The sequence below is a fragment of the Trichoplusia ni genome, unplaced genomic scaffold, assembly GCF_003590095.1.
Source record: "Trichoplusia ni isolate ovarian cell line Hi5 unplaced genomic scaffold, tn1 tig00002951, whole genome shotgun sequence".
Lineage (NCBI taxonomy): Eukaryota > Metazoa > Arthropoda > Insecta > Lepidoptera > Noctuidae > Trichoplusia > Trichoplusia ni.
Window position 1 is genome coordinate 1 of NW_020800305.1, and position 21599 is coordinate 21599.

Below are 21599 nucleotides of genomic sequence, written 5' to 3' on the forward strand. Positions count from 1 at the left end.
AAACCACTTCTAGAACAAAGCACGTTGAGTCGCACGTTAATCTGCCCATCCAATTTTAATTCCTGATGATGACAAAGTTAGCCTTAAAATTGACAGCATCACCAAAAACTGCAAGGTATGGAGCGAAAGAAAAATGTATAAACATACTTCTTATATTTTATTTTCTTTAGGTTTTATCTCAAGCCTTACTGTTTCCCACTGCTGGGCAAAGGCCTCCCCCGAATACTTCCACCATTCTCTATTCTGGGCCGCATGGAGCCCATTAGAATTAATAAACAAAAAGGTACAGCTAATATTTTGTCATAGCTGCATTTTATCCACATCCACAGTCCTTGAACATGTGACAGCAAGTGCTACTGACCCTGAGCGCCTGGCTGAGCTTGAAGAACTCTGCGACGAGCGTCATCTGTATGGAGTGCGGCGCCTTCCACGCGGGCACGGGCTCCGTCTGCTTCCAGCGCGCCTCCTCCACGTAGCCCAGCATCGAGTCCACGTCGCGGGGACCCTTGTACTGACGGAACTCGCCGTCGATCACACTGGAAACATTTAAAGTAAGTTAGACTTTGTTTTTTTTGGTACTTCTCCTACTTGTGTTCAAAATATGATATGCTATGACTGCATGGATAGCTGAGTGGTTGACGTCACCAAACCAAACCCACTGTGCGTGTCGTGTTGCGGATTCGGTCCCCGCGTAGGACAAGCATTTGTGTGATCCACGAACGCTTGTTCGGAGTCTGGGTGTCTTTGTGTGTGTGATTTGCATGTTTGTAGTCTCCCCCGCGACACAACGATTGAATTCTTTACTGTGTGAGCTGAGTCCTTATTTTAAAGAAAGATGAAAAAATATAAGGTTATCTTGATACTCACTGGAATATAGTTGGCAGAGCTGTGACGACGAATCTACCGCTGAGCCCTGGCGACTTGGTGACGTCGACACCAGCTGTCCTCACGCCCAGGGCCTTGCGGGTAGCGCGGGTGGACAGCTCCCTCCAAGCAGGCGACAGGTCCTTGCAGGCTGGGCACCATGGCGCGTAACTGGAAAATAATATAAACTTGTTATTTGTAATTCATAAAGAAAATGGGAAAACTAATAAATACAAATCTCAATTGTGGGTGGATAAATGCGTAGAAGATGAGTACAGTTATGTTACGGACCTAGAAGTAGCACCTGGATTACGAAACCTAGTACAATAATAAAATCGAAGTAAAATACACTTTAATCTCACCATCTACAATATAACATTGGCAAAAGACCCTCGAGAAGATCAGATATAGTTTTCAGTCAAATTGAAAACAACTTCGTTTAGAAAATTCAGCCTAGTTACAAAATAGCGTCTATTTCATCATCAGCCTAGCCTTCTTCTTCTTCCAACTACCCGAAACGACTGTCAAAGATGTATTAATAAAGGCCGGGCCCCAAACTTCTTCGTGTCTTCCGAAAAACGAAGGAACTTGTAAAGGCGTAGGTAGATATCCATCTACGGATTGACCATATCGACTGGTCAACTTGTACAGTTGTAGTTTAGCCACGAGCTCTCTTTAGCTATTAATACCAATGTATGTATTTACAAAATCTAAATGGTTCTTCAAGAAGCATTTCGGCTAATCAAATCAAACAAGCAAGAACTGGTAACCAAGTCTAGCCTGTATCAACATAAGCTTTACAACGTTAGTATTGACTAAGAAAACAACAGTTATACGAGTAAACATAGCATCATATGGGTAGGTATGATATCGATCGAAGTCTGTTCGGTTCTCACGCAAATAATTCCGTTACGTAATGTTTAAGTGGAGTCTAGATCTTTCAAGATAGATGAAGATTCATGGGAACAGGGAAATATTTAATTAACAGGGTATTTGACAAAAAATATTTGATTAACAGGGTAATTGACAAAAAAAAAATGATTAGTCCATCAGACAGACTTAAAAAAATATTGGATACGGGTTTTTTCTCTTATTTCGTAAACAAAAAGGGGAGACAGTGATTCAAAATCTCGTGTGACGTCACTTACCAGTACGCATTTTACTAGCAAGTGATGTTTTAAGCCCCCACTACCTTACTTTTAAATATGTATAGTAATAAAATAAAAAATACTTAGGTATTCAATATTTTTTAGAAATCTGACGGATACACATATTTATATGTATTATTACACTTAATGGAGAGGCCTATGTCCAGCAGTGGACTGCTATAGGCTGAGATGATGATGATGATCAGACTTAAGTCAAATACCATATTAGGCTAAACAATACTTAACGGTCAACGGTGGTCAAAGGCGACAGTTCGTCTCGTCCCATCCCCAGCTCGTGATTAAGGACTCCGGGTATAATAGAAACTAGTGAAGCTATCCCGATATGATATACACTTGAGTATCATTGCAAAAAAATTTGAGTTGTATCATTTACATGCAGTTTAAATAACAGCGCAGGAGTCAGGGTTCATGTAATTTTCATGTCAATAAAGATTTATTATTATTATTTAAGTATGCATCCACACGAAAGGTACTATATAAATATAAGCACAAGCTTTGCTTACTTTGTGACTAGATGGTGTTGTGAGAAAGTTGTTGTATATTATTATTATGCTAATACATCTCCCACGCGAATAAGAAATACGTAAGGTAAACAGTTAAGCACCGTGGTAAGTATTAAATAGCTATCTCCACTTTGACAGTAACATTGATATTGACCTAGGTTTGACTTTAGGCACTTGGCTGATGCAAATTTATTGAATTGCAGACAAAACAAATATAATTAAATACGATATTAACCTTATTTGTAGACATTGACGGTTAGCAATTTAACCTATCCTTAGTAATAAAAACCTTTAAATAGACAGCCAGTAAAAGCAATTAATGTAAACTTTAACGATAGAGGTAAATTATAGGTGTATTAAATAAATATAGCCAGTTTGTTTTGGAGTTAATCTCAGAAACAATTATTTCTCAATCTCATAAACAAAATTTAGCTACGTATAGCCAATAGGAGCGGAAACATCACGAGAAGTTCTATTAAATATGTAAATGCTAAAAAAGTCTCACAACGTTTAAGTAGTACGAGAACTTATTTTAAATACTAAGAACTATACATAACCATGCGAGCTATTCTAATTTTCACTACTGCAACGAAAATCTAACAAAATCTACACCATGCAAGAGTGCAAAGAGTATTGGTATTTGGTAATCTTTCAATATTTTCCACTGGAAGATTCTAGTGGGTATCATGGGAATTGAACGGCGTCACACAATGTTCGGAAGCGGCTGTGGCCACGTACAACATGTATTGTTCCATATGTATGCGCCACTGTAAACAGCTGTTCTGTATCTACGTGAAACATTTTTTGAGATATAATTCGTGTTATAATTAAGTGGGCTTTTTTGGGGCGCGCGTTAAAAAAGCGTTCAAATAGAACAAATGCATTTCCAAGTGCATGTTCATACGACTATTCCCTTTAGCGCCCAACGCCCAGCGCTCAAAATGTAACTCTACTCGATAAAAAAGCGTCGCGTTTAAAAAGCACGGACCTATGAACAAGTACTTGGAAATGCATTTGTTCAGATGTAGTTATTAAGGGTCTGTCACTACCAACCTCCTCAAAGGAGCGTGTGTCCAAGAGGATTCAAAAGCCTTACCAAAAACTAATACTAGTTTTATTCTGAACTTTTTAGTCAAAATCGTTAGAAATAGCGTTCGGTGCTGAAATTAGTCCCGGATAGAACTTGCACATGCGCCATACCACGATACCTACACCAATAAGTTAGCTATCGAAAAAAACTAACTTCAATTAGGGTATTTTTTGTCCATTAAACATGGTAATGGTATCAAGAACAGTTTTTGTTAGTCTGGTATGTGCTTAAGAAAGTGCGTACACGAGGCGACTCATGTCTGCAATACCCAAAGAATTCAGAGACCAAAGAAATATAATAGTACGATATTCCTTATGCTATAGTCGCATATGTTAAGGATTTTCTAGTTGCGAGATTTAATAAGACCAACGGAACTTATGGAACTAAGGGAAGACCGAAACCTCTTTAGTGAATGATGCTTAAGTAAAGTAAGTAAAGTTATCTGTGCTCTAGCCAAAAGAAAGGGGTCCAACCATCTTTTGAGAATGTTGCTGCAGTAGTTTTTTATCTTTGCTTTGTCTGAAAGCTCCGAAATACGCTTAATATAAACAGGCTTCGGAAGGCACGTTAAACTGTGGGTCCCGGATGTTATTCCTACAACTTTGACAGTCGTTACAGGTAGTCAGAAGCTTGAATAAAAAAGTCTGACAGCCAGTCTAACCAAGGGGTGTCGTGTTGCCCAGGTAACTGGGTTGAGGAGGTCAGATAGGCAGTCGCTCCTTGTAAAACACAGGTACTCAGCTGAAACCGGTTGGACTGGTAGCCGACCCCAACATAGTTGGGAAAAGGCTAGACCGATGATGATAAACAGGCTAACTGCTTAAACCCAGGAACTGAATAAAGTAAGCAATCGAAAACTTGCGTTGGCTCATGTAACAGCAGTCTTATTACTTGTAGTTGAAAAAACATCCTATAAAAGGTGTGATTAAAATAATTATTCAATTTGCCAACTCAATTGTCGTCGTGGTATATCAGATATAGCCGATTCACATTTAGTTTTTGCTACTCAACATATCAATTCCATATAACCAGTTTTGTGGTTAAGTAATTTTTAGTTTAATAAGGAAAATATCATTAATTGGACATTAGTGGAAGGTTCGTTAACCTCAGACGTTACTTGTCTGGGTATTTTAACTTGTATAGATAAGAGTTGTTATTAGTAGTCTCTGTGCAGGTGTAAGTTATTTATGTTAGTAAACATTTTTATCACTATAAATATATAAAACAGGTCATATTGGCTTCTGATAACAATGTATTATCTACTGCCTATAAAACCAAGGCGAAAAATGAGTTATGCCTATCAAAGTGATATTTATAAATAAGTTGGATGGATGTCTGGAAGACATTGCTATTAGCAATAAGACTGCCATTGTTTATTTAACTGATGTAATTCCTATGGTGTATCATAAAGACTTATTTATTCTTTAATACGGTGAATGTTGTTTTATATATACTCTCCTAATTTGCTAAGAAAATAATGCAAATCTTAAAACCTTCAGGAGAAATGCTGGCACAAAGTCACTACCTTTTTTTAAGTTCAGACTGTAGGTAATGTGCCCAATAACAATGCCAACAGGGACTACAAATTGTACATGAAAAGTTTCACTACCTAAGATTGCATATTGTTGAACGCAATAAGGTATTTGAGTACTAAATATATAAATAAACTCTTTTGTTAGGTGAATCTACATTATTTCGTCCCTAACACACAAGAATGGTAACAATGTGCTTTATCTTTTTCCAGTTGGTTAAAAACAGTAATATGAGGTGTCACATAACTTATTGTTTATTTTTATACAAAGTAACAAAAGCAACTCTTCCTCATTTATTCAGTATTGTATTGTATTACTGACAATAAAATAACATTGTATTTTAACTACATTTTTGGTTTAGTTAGAAAAGGAAACCTTTTTTATTACTGTATTGACTTATAGCAATGTTTATCTTTGTTGCTATTTTCATTGATTATCTAGAAACTTCTATTTTAAATGACAACATACATTAAATCAGTCATTTAAGGGTCATAATCGTCTAAAGATAATATAATAGAATGTGTAAGACGTATGAATCAACTCTAGATATAGGACTTATGCAAGTTGCATGACTAAGTATGAAAATTAACATTTATGTATGGATGAATGATGTAATTTCATTCTGGCTGCCTGGCTACTTTCAAAATGCAGGGTGACTCATGTTGTATGGCTAATTTGTAACAACCTGTTTGGTGTTGTTTCATCACACAACATTGAATTATAACAGGTAGCTAAATATGTAACAGGTAGGTTTACTTGTTGTTTTTCATAAAATTGGTCTATGTATATCAATTTATAGTTTTAATTTAAGTTATTAGGTAAACACATGTTCTATTGTTAAGTTAATGAATATAGCTATAAACAATAAACTTAATTCAGTTTTCATATGCAAGTTTTAAAAAAAGTTATTTATTGGAAAACAGTGGGTTTAACTGAAAAATACAATATTTACTTGCTTATTTTGTAGGAAGTTAAGTTAGCAAGTAAAATATTTTAAAAGCTAAAAATAATATTTCATTATATTTTATGCATTTACATTATTTTGGTGATAAAATACCTATTATGTTCCTCGATAGTCATACAAACAAGGTGATTAACATTTTAATAGGGACCTTTTTAATTTCCAATAAAGTTCTTATACGATTATTTCTACTTATAAAACGATAGCATGGGGTTCAAACATAGTCATGAGCGGTTTTAGACAAAATGGAAGCTGAATTTTACATGCAATACACAATTTATGCAGAGGTTTAGACACCAAGACTTGTACCAACAATAGACAATGCGTCACACTTTTCAAAACGGTTCTTTTACATAGACCTTAGCGACCTTGTAGTGGTTATTGAACTCTAACCGAGTGGGTTGTACCACACGAAAATCACACCATAAACAAACTAATTCCACAAAAATATCTAAGAGAAAATCAGTATTACAGCTTTTCCTCACGATCCCAAGGCTTATTTGAACAACCAATACCATAATTCACACCTAAATAAGCGAGAAAAAATCTGACACGTTCTCGTAAATTGGTCGGAACCGGCTAGCAAAAAGAATACTTACAACTCGACCATCCATTCTCCTTCAAGAATTTCCTTCCAATTGTCTTCATCTAACTCGCGATTGGCACTCACAAAACTAGTAAAACAACATAATACAAATGAGAAATAAAGGAAAAAATGTAAAAATTGCGGAACCGTGTGTACGCGCGCCATGTTTGATTTTGATGCAATGTTGCCAATGCGCAATCGATTGCTTTGCTACTATTAAGGATAGTGTGGTAAGCACTTTTAATTGCAAGGTTTTGGTAGATTAAATTATTACTATTTTTTGTAGGCCAACGGTTTATTGTTTATTCATATTTATTATGAATCAAGTAACGAACTTGATAGCGTACATTTTTTGTTAAAAAAATTATAGCAAAGCAGCTGCTGCCATCTAGATAACAAGGAAGGAACGCCAATAGGAACTCTCTCTATAGTTGCGACAAGTCAGGTATAGATGTCGCTAGCTGTGTGATTTCAGTTCTTATTAGACAACTTACTATGTTGTATGTATGAAGTACTTGCTTTACTTGCCACTACCCTGATAATAGTATTCAAGCACCTATTTCTTTTTACCTACTGTTAATTTGTAAAAGGTGATACATCTTTTACGTAACGCCGTGTTAGTTACGACACCTTCAAGAGGGAATTTCATACCACTGACTCATATCTTAAATGGAAAAATCTGATATTAAAGCTTACCCACTTAGTTGATGAAGCGTCAGTTCTGGCAGGGCACCATCACCACTCGATAGGATTTGAGTTTTATGACTTCGCTCATAACAGAGTCGGACGCATCTTCCCTCCGATGTGCAAAACCCTAACTCATTAAATATGATTGATAACGTAAAAGAAAGGAGGCTCTTTGCCATGTAGTAAGACGACGACATGGCAGAGAGCCTCCCTTCTTTTTGCAGCTTCTTTTTATTTGGGAAACTGTCACAATTCCGTTGTGCATTTTATTTGACTTATAGTTATATAAAAAGTGTTCTTGATAATAAGTGGTTTAAAAAATATTATTCTACTAATGGTAAAAGATTTTCAAAATCGATACATCAATATACCTCCCGAGATTGATACCTGTAACTTTACAAACTACCAAACTTTACCCTTTTATATTTCCTATTTGGAGACAAATAGAGTACCTACGTATCGAAAACGAAAAAAATACTATTTCTAAATAAAGTATAAATTGTTTTAAAATACTTAAACAGTCCATTGTCGTGTCGTAGCGGTGTCGATGTCGCAGTCGTACGGCTTTGTCTACGATCGATCGCAAGCCGTCCTCCGTTGCTTGTAAGGTTATCTGACTAGCTAAAGATGATATTATTTTACTAAAGAATTGACGAGCTGATGTTTGAAGTAAAACTGCATTTCCCGATTCTGCTATTTACAATGGCCCATGAATGAATCGAAATTGTATTGAATTGGCATTATTCGTATAATTCTAGGCAAATTTCAACACAATAGGTAATTTTAAATAATATTCAGTACGGGGTGGAACATTCACGATGAATACAGGGAATTTCCAATTATTGTGTTGGCAAAATGCTTAAGAGAATAGGAATAATTTCAAATTGAATCTAATTGCCATTCATTCATCGGCCATTGTAAATAGCAGATACGGGGCCCTGAGCCGATACTGAAAAAACTGAAGAAATGTCACGTTAAATGAAAAAGTCTGATACAGAGTTATTGTGAGACTCAGTACATCTTTTGTAATAATTTACCTAACCTAATAGGGATGACGACAATTTTTTTTGCAGTGTCCTTCTTGTAGTTTATGTATAATAACGGATACGTTTTTTTTACTTGTCCCGCAAACAAAATGACCAAATTACAGTGAATGAAACTTACGCGTGACGTCACGATTGTGTATAAAATTTTACCATATCGTTACGTCACAAGCCCCCTCTCCTAAACTTCAAAGCAGTTAATCTTTGTCAATTCTAGTTTTTCTGAAAAAGGAAAAAATACGTGTCTCATACTTTTCAATTATCTAACTGAGGGACTAATTAGATTTTTTCCTTTTATACACAGTCGTCATCCCTATTATAGGCAATAGAATTATTTTGAGGTACTGGTGTAACTAATAAACAGAAGACGATTGAAATATAGACTCGTTGCAACTATTTTCATATTCATATAGGAAAATCCCTGCGAATTTTAATTGCCTTTGAGGAAAAAAAAGATTTTTTATACTAATCATGAGACAAAATCTTAATTGTTTTAGGATTCCCAGAATTTACACTATTCTTCTCATTTTTGTATAATTCATGCAGTGGATGCACCGGTCAAAACCACTGGGCTATCTTTGAGGCGACACATAAGTTGTAGTGAAGTGAGAAACATCGCATATGCTAATAAATCCATGAAGTGTACGCTGATACATCCAGAAAACATGAACTCTTTTTGATTGAAATACTTATAGATTTGCAAAAATATTATGAAATACAGGACGTAAATAACTTGGTGATGTTAAAACAAGCAATGTTTTTAGGAAAATAAGTGACATGGTATAGGTACCTTATATATTTTACCTGTTAATTTTATAAGGGGTTTGAAACTTAACTTAACTTAACGACTTTCGATATCAACATTTCTCGAACTCATACAATCATTAAACCGCAATTAAAACAAGAGCTAAATCTTCTAAACTAGAATACTACAAATCAAACGCAACAAAAAAAAACCTTAATGTCTATGACATAACGCAACGCATGCATTTAAATAAATAAATAGATATCGATCAAATCCGCTGTGACAGTTGTCAAACTTCAAAATATTTTACGCGCGCTTTTTTGTTATGCACTATCCGTAGTCAGGGATGCCTCCCAAGGGAATATTTTTTTTAAGGTTACTTTTATTTGAAATTTTGAGCCTTACGTTGTTACAGCAAGATGATGAGAACTTACTTATTGGGTTGAATACCGAAATAAGTTATTACTTCGTCATGTAAAGCACCTTCATCACCATCATCATCATCAGCCCATCTCAGTCCACTGCTGGTCATAGGGCTCTACACTCTCCTCCGTGGCACGCACCTGAGCATGATCTTCAGCGTTACTCCTCTTCTCCCTGGCTGCTGCCTAAAGAACATCATCGCAGCTCCAGCAGTCATTACCTGTTCTTAGAGAACGCGCAAATTTTAACATTATTGTCAAGTAAACTCTCCTATTTATACAGGTGTAAGCTAACAATATGTTTAAAATATCACAGTAGTAACGTAACGCTAACCACCTTTCTGATTTCATATTGACGATTACTTTTAAAACATACATTTTTATCAACAGACATAAATAAAATTTGTTATGAAAAGCGCCAACCCTACCGAGCTGCCCTAGTTTCATTCGAATTTCGAACGACGTCGTGTCTATGAGCGTTTTATTTTTTTCAATTTTCAAATATCGAACGAATGGAAGCCTCGAATCGGTTGTTTATTTTCATAAGTATAATGGCATTGTTTGTGGACAAGATTATTTCGTATCTCGATCAAAGAGTATTTATTTTTATTTTCGAGTGTTTGATACGTAACAGAGAGTTTTTGTGGATGACAGTGCGTTTCTTACTGGCCGTGCGATGTGGTGATAATTTTTTGTAACAAATATTTTCTTTTCTGTTCGCTATTGTTAATTGCGAAGTATTTAGAATGTGATCATGTGTAAAGGTGTTCGTAGCTCCTAAATATTTTATGTTACTTATTATATTACTAGTAGTGCATGATCACAGTAAGACAAAATGTCGCTTATGAAGTTCATTCAAGTAAGTATATAATTAATTAATGATAAGTAGGTATGTCCAACTACTTATTTAAATTAATAATTAGCTTTCTTCTCGCATTATTAATCATGTAAAGAAATTCCAATGATATTAATACTTTTTATACCAGATCACAGTCTAATAGAAGCAAAGTTGTAAAAATAAGCATTAATTCTCCTCCAATAAATATTGATAGCCAAAGTCATTTGAAAGACGTTATAAAACAATTTGATCTGATCGGGCGCAGTCACGGGATTAACTTTGTGTGGTCTATGACGTGACGTCAAAATCTTTCAAAATCTCATTTTCTAAGGGTAGTTCGTTATATTTATCTATTTAGTAAAATAATAAAAAAAAATTTGTGTATAATTTTTAGTAAGTGTGGCGGGTTCGATCCCTGCGTAGGACCAGTCTGGACAAGCAGTTGTATGATCCACGAAAGTAGCTAGTCGTAATTCTGGGTGTCTTTGTGTATGTGACCTGAATGTAGACACAAATTCATGAATGCGGGAGTCGTTTAAGAAAAACACTTTAAAGGATCATTGTAGATAGGTTTTAGTTTCAATATTGCATAGCGACAAAATGTTGGTGATCGCAACTCTTTTGTCGCTGTCGACCCTTGGTAAACATTTATCATTCTAGATAGAAAACCAGCACATAAAACAAACAGTTATTTTAATAATTGAATTAACTTCCTCGCTGTTGAACAATTAGGCTGTTAGATTGTGAATACATGAGCTACAATTAATTAACGAAAAAAAAAGTACAGTTCAAGCGACGAAACTTTGAAGACAACAAATATGTCATAAAACATACCAAATTCAAATATTTAAAAAACAAAAATGCAGTTCCATATATAAACAGACGAAGCTAATCCTACCAACCAGTACATTATTCGATGTTTGAAGTTCGAAATTCTAATCATAATTTTTGTTGAAATTCTTCAATCAAACATTAAGCCATTTCGTCGACGTACCTTCGTTTTGGAACTGTCAAACATCAACGGAAATGTGACACGATTGTCAGATTTTTTGTCATTACACGATATAGATGTGAGGTGGTGTTGCTAGGGTGTAGAATAATATCTCCCGGGTTTAACCTGAATGTTCTTTAATGCTAATTGCTAGGAGACTATTTTAATACATTTGACTAAAATTAGGTTGTAAGTTTTGTTTTATTTCGGCTGAATCTTGATGTATTCCAAGTATTATATGAATAAAGGGTATTTAAAGATATGCCAAATATAGCGGTTATGTTATTAGTGAACTAATGCAGTCATTAAACTCTCCTTCTTCAGAATATAGTTATACTCGGACTTAACTTCGCTAATCGCGAATTTTACTACATAAACACCCTTAATAAAAGGTAGACCCAGATCACAGTAAGTCTGGCAACACAATGCAAGTTTTTCATGCAGCCGCAGTTGTCAAATTAGACGGTGTGTTCGATATTTAACACTTTGACACTGGCAGCTAATCCTCCCGGTCACTCCTCTTTTTGTCGATGGTCTCAAGTGTCATGGCCGCTCTCGTATAATCCTTTTAAACGCGCGCTCTTATTAAATAACCTGTGTCGTATTTCTGTTCTTATATGCTCAAATTTTTATGTGAAAAAATGTAATCGGAAACTGAATATTTTGGTTTAATTAATTCAGAGAAAAAATGGACGATGAATCCTTGTTATCTGACTCTGTCTCATTTGCTGCAGTTTGACTTGGGATATTAAAGTATAGGTACGGGAATAATTCCTTCATCAGAACGTATGACGATTAGAATCGAGTAAACATCAAATAAAAGGCAAAATAGAGCTTATAGGTACTTAAGTTTTCACCAATTAATGGTGTCAATTGACAAATTTGACAGGTGACAAAGTTCTATTTTTAGTTGGTACTTACCCATGCAGTCAGTATAGCAAGTATCCTTGAGCTGAATTTATCACCACTGAAATGCTGAATTTTGAAATTGAATAAGACAACATACTACACGGCTTACAGCGCATTCTCGCTTGAACTACCGCAACAGTTTTATTTTTAAAGGAGGTGGTGGTTTAGTCTTTTGTAGAATTAAGTAATCCTTGTAAAAATTACCAAGATTTTGCAATACGAAATTGGACAAGAAAACAACATTAGGTTTCCAGTATTGTAATGCGTACTGAAGCTAGGTTTGGCGATGGTACTCGAAAGAGCTGAAAGTTGAGCTTGACAGGCTGATGATGATCACGATGACAGATCGCCGTTTCTTCTCTCACAGAAAAAGCACTTAGGACGCGGTGAAGGGTGGGCGAAACTGGGTGCTGTCCAATTTAATCTGGCCTTCAAAAAGTGTTACTTAGAAGCCTAATTTGAATAAATGAATTTTGATTTTGAAAAATAAGATTTAAAAAAAAACAGGTTCCGAAAAGTATTTGATAAAATCATATTAATTTTCTGAAGATTAAAAGGATCAAATGGCGATGAAGACTAACCGGATGCAGCATAGTTAGGTCCTAGTGTTTTTCAAGTCGTGGGCCCCAATACAGTATAGCATTTACAATTACTGTGTTGGGAAAATGCTTAAGAGATAGTGTGACCCACAATTTAAGGTTCCTTCCGAAACACGGAGGTACTCGTTATGACATTGACACAGTTGAAGAAATGACACTTTCGGTGGCAGGTTGTACTAAACTCCTTGTTAGTGCCCATGCCGCAAGCCGTAGCAAAATTGAATAGTGCATCTACACAACCAATAAAAAGTTTACGTAAAAAAAACGATTGATATAAAATCTATTTTAATAAATTCTTAAAAGATGTGACATTTCACACGAATTTCAAATAGTTTTTGACTAGTCATACGTAACATTGTAAAGGAGGCTTGCCCGTCAAAAAATGGCTACCCAAGTAGTCCCATTGTCGTGTTTATTGCCAAATCATTGATCGACGATAAATATGTGGATCATTCACACGCATCGCGACAGGTGGCAGCACTGAGCTATGTCACTCACAGATCCAATCGCGGCTATTGAATTAGAATTCTTTATTTGAATTTTTGACAGTAGATTTGTGATATATGTTTGGTTCCGTAGCTATTTGTATTGAATGGATTTTGTAAATGTTATAGTTGATGTAGCGGTTTTAATTTCAAATTGGTTCGAATTGTGCCTGAAGACTGAATTTGGTGAGTATTGAAAAAGTTTATGCTGTAAAGACTGAAGACGATAGAAAGTGTCTGAAAGCGTTAACGGAACGCAGAAGACATAATTGACGACCTCCGTGGTCGATTGGCGTACGCACCGGTTTCAAGGTGTCGCTAGCTCTGAGGTCCCGGGTTCGATCCCCGGTCGGGTCAATGTAAAAATTCACATTTCTACATTGTCTCGGGTCTGGGTGTATGTGGAACCTTTGTTGGATCTGAATTCCATAACACAAGTGCTTTAGCAACTTACTTTGGGTTCAGAACAATGTATGTGATGTTGTTCGCATTTATAATTGCAAGGTTTCATAATGTTAATGTTTAAGTATATGTTTTAACTTTTTTTTCATACCAGTTTCAGTTTATTCATCCAACTTCGTCTACGCAACACAAAAAAAAACCTAAATACGCAAGGATTATACCAATACCGCCGTACCCTAAAACTAGATCGAATCGACGACAAATATTTTGTAGGCGTTCGACGTTGTTTTTTTGAAATTTGAATTTCGAAGCTCCAGGTTCAGTGTGGCCAACCAAAATGCGTTTGTCGTGTAATCCCCTTGGGTTATGGATTTATTCTTTTTTTTTTCAATCAATTATAATTTTTTTGAAACATTGTCCTTTGCGTGGGATATTGGAACGTAGTCGTGTATTATATACGGTTTATTAATTTTCTATTAGTCATTGTTGCGTTCGTAGTCTTTGTTGGGACTTGGATGAAATGTCAGGAGGGAGATTTCTTTAACTTTTATTTCTTATTATACCGGTAACTCTAATTTTTTCAAGGTAGCTTAAAACGTATCTAAAATGACATTATTTTACAGAAGAAAAATATCAAGAACATCATTTTTATTTATTTATTTATTCTTATTTATTTATTCTTACAGATTATTATTATAGATTTATTCTTATTGTGATACTTATGTGTCAATTCTAGACAGGTAACTTACGTATCAATAGTATAAAGGACTACTAGTAGAAATTGACAAATATACCTAGCTACCTGTTGGTTAGCTCATTTGTTAAAGGCTTGAAAACTACAATAGGAAGTTAGAGAATTGCGAGGTTTAGTTAGTTCTCTCATAAGAAAAATCTGCTGTATATCTGTAGAGTTTTGTTAATGTTTAGCCAAGCGAAGGCTGGTTAGTTCACTATAAAGACTAAACATTCAAAGATTTTGTTACGTAACGACTAAGCAAAATTTAAACCACAGGAGTGACGTCATGCGAAAGTTCCATTCAGTCAATTTATACGGGACTCATAAAATACTTATCCAATATCTGACGGATACTGAAAAAAAAACTTCATCCCTATTAAACCTGTAAAAAGGATGAACACACACCATGTGCCATATTCTAACATTTATAACTATTACCAAGTTTTTTTTAATAACACGTCAGAGCTTAATTCTTAAATCAATTCGAAACCGTTTGGAGCAATTTCCTTTAGTCCAAGAAAGCCAAGCTTCAGTTAAATACAAGTACCTCCTATTTCTAAATACCTTCCGCCATTTATGATTTCATACAGTATTAATGTTTTCCAGTAATCCGTGTTGCGTGGCCCTCTACCCCATGGGACTAGTGGGGTTGTGTTACAAGCTTTGCTAAAGGTTAGGGAATTCGTTCTGGGACGGTAATTAATGGAGTTCGCTTGTAATTAATATGTAGTATTTATTTATTTATTTATTTATTAGGTATACCAACAGCATAACATACATATTTAACAAATTAGAAATTAAGTAACATAGTGTCTCGTATGCATGCCTATTATAGGTAAACACAGCATTTATATTATAGGTGTACTAAGGTTTTTCTTACATGAATTTATATTAAATTAAAATTTACTTATACAAATAAAAATAAAAATATACTAAAACTAGGGGTAATAAAACAAGTTAGACAACTAGCTCTATAGTTAAACAAAACAAAATGAAATATAACTTTAACTTTAAAATCTTGAACACAAAAAATAAAATAAAATAAAACAAACAGTATTAAACTGGAAAATTGAAAAATTGAGCAAAATACTTTATGGTACGCATGTTACCCATCAACTGTTATTTTTTCAATGTAGTTTTTTAATGAATCAGCGTGTATATCGATATTACGCGATTTGACTCCAAGGGCGTTGTACGTTCTACATATTCGAAGAAGTGGTGCGTTAAGGCCCAGGTTTGTATTGCGGCGCGGAATATAAAATGTTTGTGTTATTGGATACCTGGGAATTCGTGATGGAACCGAATACATGATTTTTTCGACCAGGGCACTGCATCGGGTGATGCCGTTTACGATCTTAAATAAGAATACGAGATCATGTGATTGACGACGGTTTCGAAGAGATCTCATATTAAAATTATTATCTGGATATTTCGTTTTTGGTGAAAAGTGTAGAGGTATGGTGAATGATTTTGAAGTTTATTGTAACTTTCGTGAATTCATTATTGATTCCTTGATAAGGACTTCGATTAGTTTCCGACATGAACGGAGTCCTAAATCCTGAGCTGACGCGACGGCTGGGTACCGACTATCCCGATCAACACGCGCAAGTAAATAATTATTTAAGTTGTTGTCTATATTGCATTTCAAGTAAAAACTATTCGAGAAGCAAGAGAATAATGAAGGATATTTTCCCGTTCTTTGATTGCCAGAGGCCCACCATCACCTCTTGTATTGTGGAAAAGAGAGGGCGTTTTACAATATGTTGTGCGGCGTGTCTTCTACTACTGCAACTGTTTTTCTTTTTAATCTGGTGGTAAACTAGCAGCAACAGTAGATACATACAAAGGTTTTGATTTTACTATCTTTTAAATTTCTAACACTTAAAAAATGACTTTCTTCGTCAGGGAGGTTGGAAAAATATGTATATTTTAAATTGTACATTTTTGAAAATTCTTTGAGCTTCAAAGGTAAGATGCAAACAATAGACCTCGTTTTACTGTACAGCTCACTTAGCATCCCAAAATAATAAAAACAATTGCTCAAATTGCCAGTCTCAACAATTGAATAAAGAACTCGTGTTCAAACTTCGAACAAGTAAGTTCGAACAGAATTTAAAAATATATCAGTAACGACCGTTAACGCAAAAGCTTAAATCACTAAAAAAATAAAAATTGTCGATGGATAAAAAGCGGCGATGGATTAGGACGCACGCTCCATTGCCGATTATAATTTTCGCTCGAAAAGAATCGGCATCTCCTTTTATTGTTGACTAGCTTTTGCGACGGGTTTGCTTGTATTTTAAATGTATATTGGAGTCATTCGTTTCGTTGGTTTCAATAAATTACTCCCGCACAAGTCTTCGGAGAAAATACGGTAAATTTTGCAACTGCTTATGAGAAATTGACTAAAAATTGATTAATTCAGTCAGATTTTTAAAATAAAAGAAAGATAGTTATACTTTCAAAATACCAATGATAACAGAGGCTGAAACTGACTATGTACCGTGTCTCATCCACACCAGCAATAAGCTAACTTTAAGTAAGTATACATCACACTAGTCCGTCAGATAGATAATTAAAAAATATTACTCACGATTTTAGCCTGTAACTGAGCAATTACAATTGACGAAGATTAATCGCTTCAAAGAGAAGAGAGCGATTTTGTTACGTAACGACTTAGCATTTGGCATCACTTCAAGACATAGCGGTCTTTCTACCATCTCTAACTTCACAATTGCACTACCTACATCAATCAAATCATCACCTTTCTCCAAATAATCATATTTACTCGAGACTACAAACAGACAAACACACATTCCTTTATACATATATAGTTGTGCTATCATCGCGATTTTTTCTCAGCCAGGTGGTTCAAGAATAGTTTTATAATTGGAACGTATTTTTACAATGCTGCCAACCCTTAGGAATATCTTAAAGAACTTGACAATGGTTGTATCACACCAGTGGGAGGTCTATTTAGAAGAGCGGCCATTTTTTTATATCTTTAGGTAGTTGACATGTAACGTGATCTTAAGTCTTGCATTTATTTTGTATAATTAGGCGTGTTGTGTGTATCATTTACTAAAGGAAAATAGGGGAAAAAAGAAGAGATTTGTATTTGTGTGTTTCGGCTTTTGTAGATATAAATAATTAGAAGACAGATAATAAGAGTCCGGCTATCTAGTGTCTCCCCCATTTCAACTTACGCATTAAATAGATTAAAAACCTTAGCCCTACTTAATGTAGTCGGATATTTTTTTCTTTTAACCGTAAATCCTAGACGAAAAAGTTTAATTTGTTTTATTGTACCTATGTATAGTGAAGGTAAAAATCTTCCAGTAGCTATCCATAAATACTTTACAGCCTGTCCACATGAAATACGGCCATTTCCTGCTCGAAACTATGCCCAAAAAAAACATCCGTTTTATTATATTTGTACTTTAAAAATCCTGTTCCGACCGATTAATCCCAAAAGGAACCTGTAACTAAATCAATTACACAAAAAATCTATCTCAAATAAATCCACAGGTAAAAAACACACAGTGACCTTCCGATCGGTCAGGAAACGTCTGCAACCAAAACGATGCAACGAAAAAAATTATAAAACCCATAATTCACAATTAAAAACAGCTACTGGTCATGGCCAAAAGTATACTTAATAAATTTCTTCCTTAAAAAGGTCGAATGAAAAGGGCAGGATACAGCCACAAAGGCGGGACAACGCCGGCCGCGGCCAGAAAAAAATAAAGTTGTTTATGGTCATTTTGCCGCCAACGCTCGGCATGTTTTAAATTTAGAATTTAAACTTTTTAAAGCGAGGTAGCGATGTGTTAGTATAATTTTATATTCTGTTGTGGTAGTTTGTTATGCAGCCAGCTTTCACGTTACGTTTTCGACAGTAATATATCTTCCTAATTATTCTTTCAAATCGGCAATGAGCTGGTATTGAAAGCAGCAAAATGTAGTGACATCATAAACTTATTTTTTGTCTTAGATACTAATTATTTTTAGCAGCATACTCATTGGGCTTTCGAGAGCACTTAGTTAGACGTAGCAAAATAGCTAAATTTAATTATTAATTTCAAGGTGACTATTTTTCAATTTTCAAAAAAGTACAAGACTAGGTATATTTATTTACAACAATTGTGGAGTATGATGTTATCTTCATAACCAAACAAACTGTCTTGCAAGTATTCTATACATTTCTAGATCTCACAAAACGTTTCTCATATTTATTTTGCAACAAATAATCCAACAGTGACGGATGGGATGTCTTCGAATCACAAACAAATACACCTGCGCATACATTTCAGAAAAAAAAATGATACAAAAGTTCATTCACTGTGAACGGAACTGACAAACCATGGACAATAGGTGTGCTGGGCCGTAGACAAATTCTCACGTTTTTTTCCAACCATTGATGACCACGGTAGCAAAATTTATGACGTGTAAGTGCGAAAAGGTCTCGACCAAGAAGTTATAATGTCTTTGACAAATTATCTGTTGAAAATTTGACACGACAGTTATGTGTTAATAGACAATGGTTTTTTAAAGTCTGCCATTAAGTTGGGATAAAAAATAAATGACGAAAGGTTTTTTATAAATAAACTTTGGCCTTAATTAATGGGTTGTTATGGGACTCGGTAATGGTTGCATTATGCTCGTATTTTGGGATAAAACCCGTCAATTTATCAGTATTAAAGTAAAGAGAAATGTGTTACGTGTTCACCGTTCAAGCATTTACAGTTTGGTCAAGAAAGTTTTAAGTTATATTGACAAATTTTGTTAATTATTGTCGTATCCTTCTTGTACTTGAATATAAATGCTTCTTATTAGTTTTGTTTTGTGTTTCAGTTATAAATGATTGAAATAGAAAACTGTTGTTGTTTATTTAGAAAAAGGAAGTTGTCCAACTCTTTTGTTGGACGTTGCAGATAGATCACATGACGCTTCATGAAAATTTATAAAGCTATGGACCAGGACTAACAGAACTGATTATTTAAAGAAAGTTCATGTAAATTACCCAAAGATACCTGATGAAAGGTTCATGAAAATATCGTGAGGACGCTTAGCTGTTAGCATTGCTATCTGAAAATCCAAAAGTATAGAAATCAAAGTCCGTTCCTTCTCCATATGGGAAAAGTCTTAAACCCAGCAGGAAGAAACTTCAAGGCCATATATAACACTAGATGATCCGCTGACTTCGTTTAAAATGATCTAGGATGCCACGAATCGCAAACGCTTAAAAAATACATGCAAAACGGTCCAGGCGTTATGTTTTCAGTTTTCACATATACACATACAGTAAAATTATATTGATAAAGATGAGAAAATTTCACGTCCTTTGATATTCCAGATGACATGATATATCTACAAGAAAATCTATATTTCATCGAACAAAAACTACCACTTAATCAGACAATCATCAAATGAATTTTTAATGAAACCATAGAGTCTCGTGCCTCTACAATTGACAGTAGTTTTCTTTCAAAAGAGTTCCGTTGTGTACCATAGACAATTGATAGAGCCGCGTGTGAGACACGTGTTGGCGGCAAGTGGCACAAATTGAGTGCTCCAATTACAGTGTCGGGTATAACAAGGATACAGGGTACTGTTTTTTCGCGTTATTGTTATTTTAGTCGACTGCGTTGTATTGAGGGATTTCAGTGATTTGATTTTGTGATTGTTTCGTGTGGTTATTTCGATAAGAAAGTCATGGTTTGTAAACCTATTTTTTTTAAACTGCTCTTGATTTTAAACAGCATGTCGTTTGCAACTAAAGAAAATAGTGAAGACTTTAATTTTGGTATTTAACTATCGATCCATCGTTGAGTGAAACTACTTATTGTTTTAATGGCTTACAGTAAACTTTCAGTATATCCTGTAATATAATTATATAGGTACATTTTAATTATTCCAGACAAAATCTTTTTAATTTCACCCGACAAAATAACTTTTGATTCAATTGTATGAATGTTTTTTTTCTTAAATACGAATAATTATAAGAACAATACTTGGAAAACAATAAAAAATAACAAGAACTAAACCCACACCCTGTAACACATCTCTCAAACTTTTCCCAGCCCCCGCCATATTTGCGCAGCGCACGTGACTTTAAATGGCGGCCGTTCGAAAATCGAATAAATCAAGAGGATTGGCGGGTAATCGCGCAAAACATCCGTTACGACCGCTGGAGGTGTTGCAATGGTGAAAATTAAATGTAAACAAAGGGTAGTTGGTGTTTCTAGTACGGTTCACCGCAAGTGGCAACATTTAGTTGTTAAGTCATTGTACCCTAATAAAACTTTCGCATTGCTTTAGATGTATTTGATATGAACGATAAAGAATATTTCAAATCTCAGATATGGCGGTCTTCACTACTCTTATACTTATTACTATTCATAGTTTCATTATTAAGTAGGTATGTGAAGTCTTAATTCAAGAAATTAAGCTTACACATTTTTTTATTTCATCATTATTTGTTTAGGTCATCAATAAATAATTAGTATCATAACTAACTTAACTTATAGTAATAGTAAATTACTCTTTGTCTATCTGTCTTTCTACACTGCGTTATTGTAGCTGAACCACGCAACCGATTCTGATGAAATCATCCTACGGAGAAAACAAACTCCACTCTCCGCTTTAATCTAGATAAAATTTTATAGTCTTGTTTTTTAGTGGTGTCGTTTAGGCGGCGCCTAGTAACCTAGCTTTTAACATGTTGCAAATGTCTGCCAATAAAAGATTGTGTGGGTAAAATTAATAATTATCATTAAAATAAATAGTTTGCCGTTTTATTGATCTGAGAAAGCTTTGATTTTTATGATCGAATAAAGACTAATTCTAAAAAAACCTTTTATTAAATAAATTGGATTTATAAGTTCTCTGACAACAAACAGATAGAATTTATTTTTTTATCATTAAATAATTTTTTTTTTGTCCCAATCATCATTATAACCCGTTTAATCCTCTTCTAGCCCACCTTAGATTAGACCTCTTCCATGACTAGGTACTGAGCTCAATCTTCAGCTCTC

At 34.7% G+C, this 21599-nt stretch overlaps 1 protein-coding gene across 1 annotated transcript; it reads right to left on the reverse strand.

Moving 5' to 3' along the window:
- Nucleotides 1-298: 298 nt before the first annotated feature.
- LOC113507604 (thioredoxin-related transmembrane protein 1-like) lies at nt 299-6901 on the reverse strand. Its single transcript, XM_026890462.1, has 3 exons — nt 6719-6901; nt 868-1035; nt 299-536 (listed from the first exon to the last, which is right to left on the reverse strand). The coding sequence occupies exons 1-3, from the start codon at nt 6868-6870 to the stop codon at nt 314-316; spliced, it is 543 nt and encodes a 180-aa protein (XP_026746263.1). The 5' UTR covers nt 6871-6901; the 3' UTR covers nt 299-313.
- Between the last annotated feature and the right edge of the window lie 14698 nt (nt 6902-21599).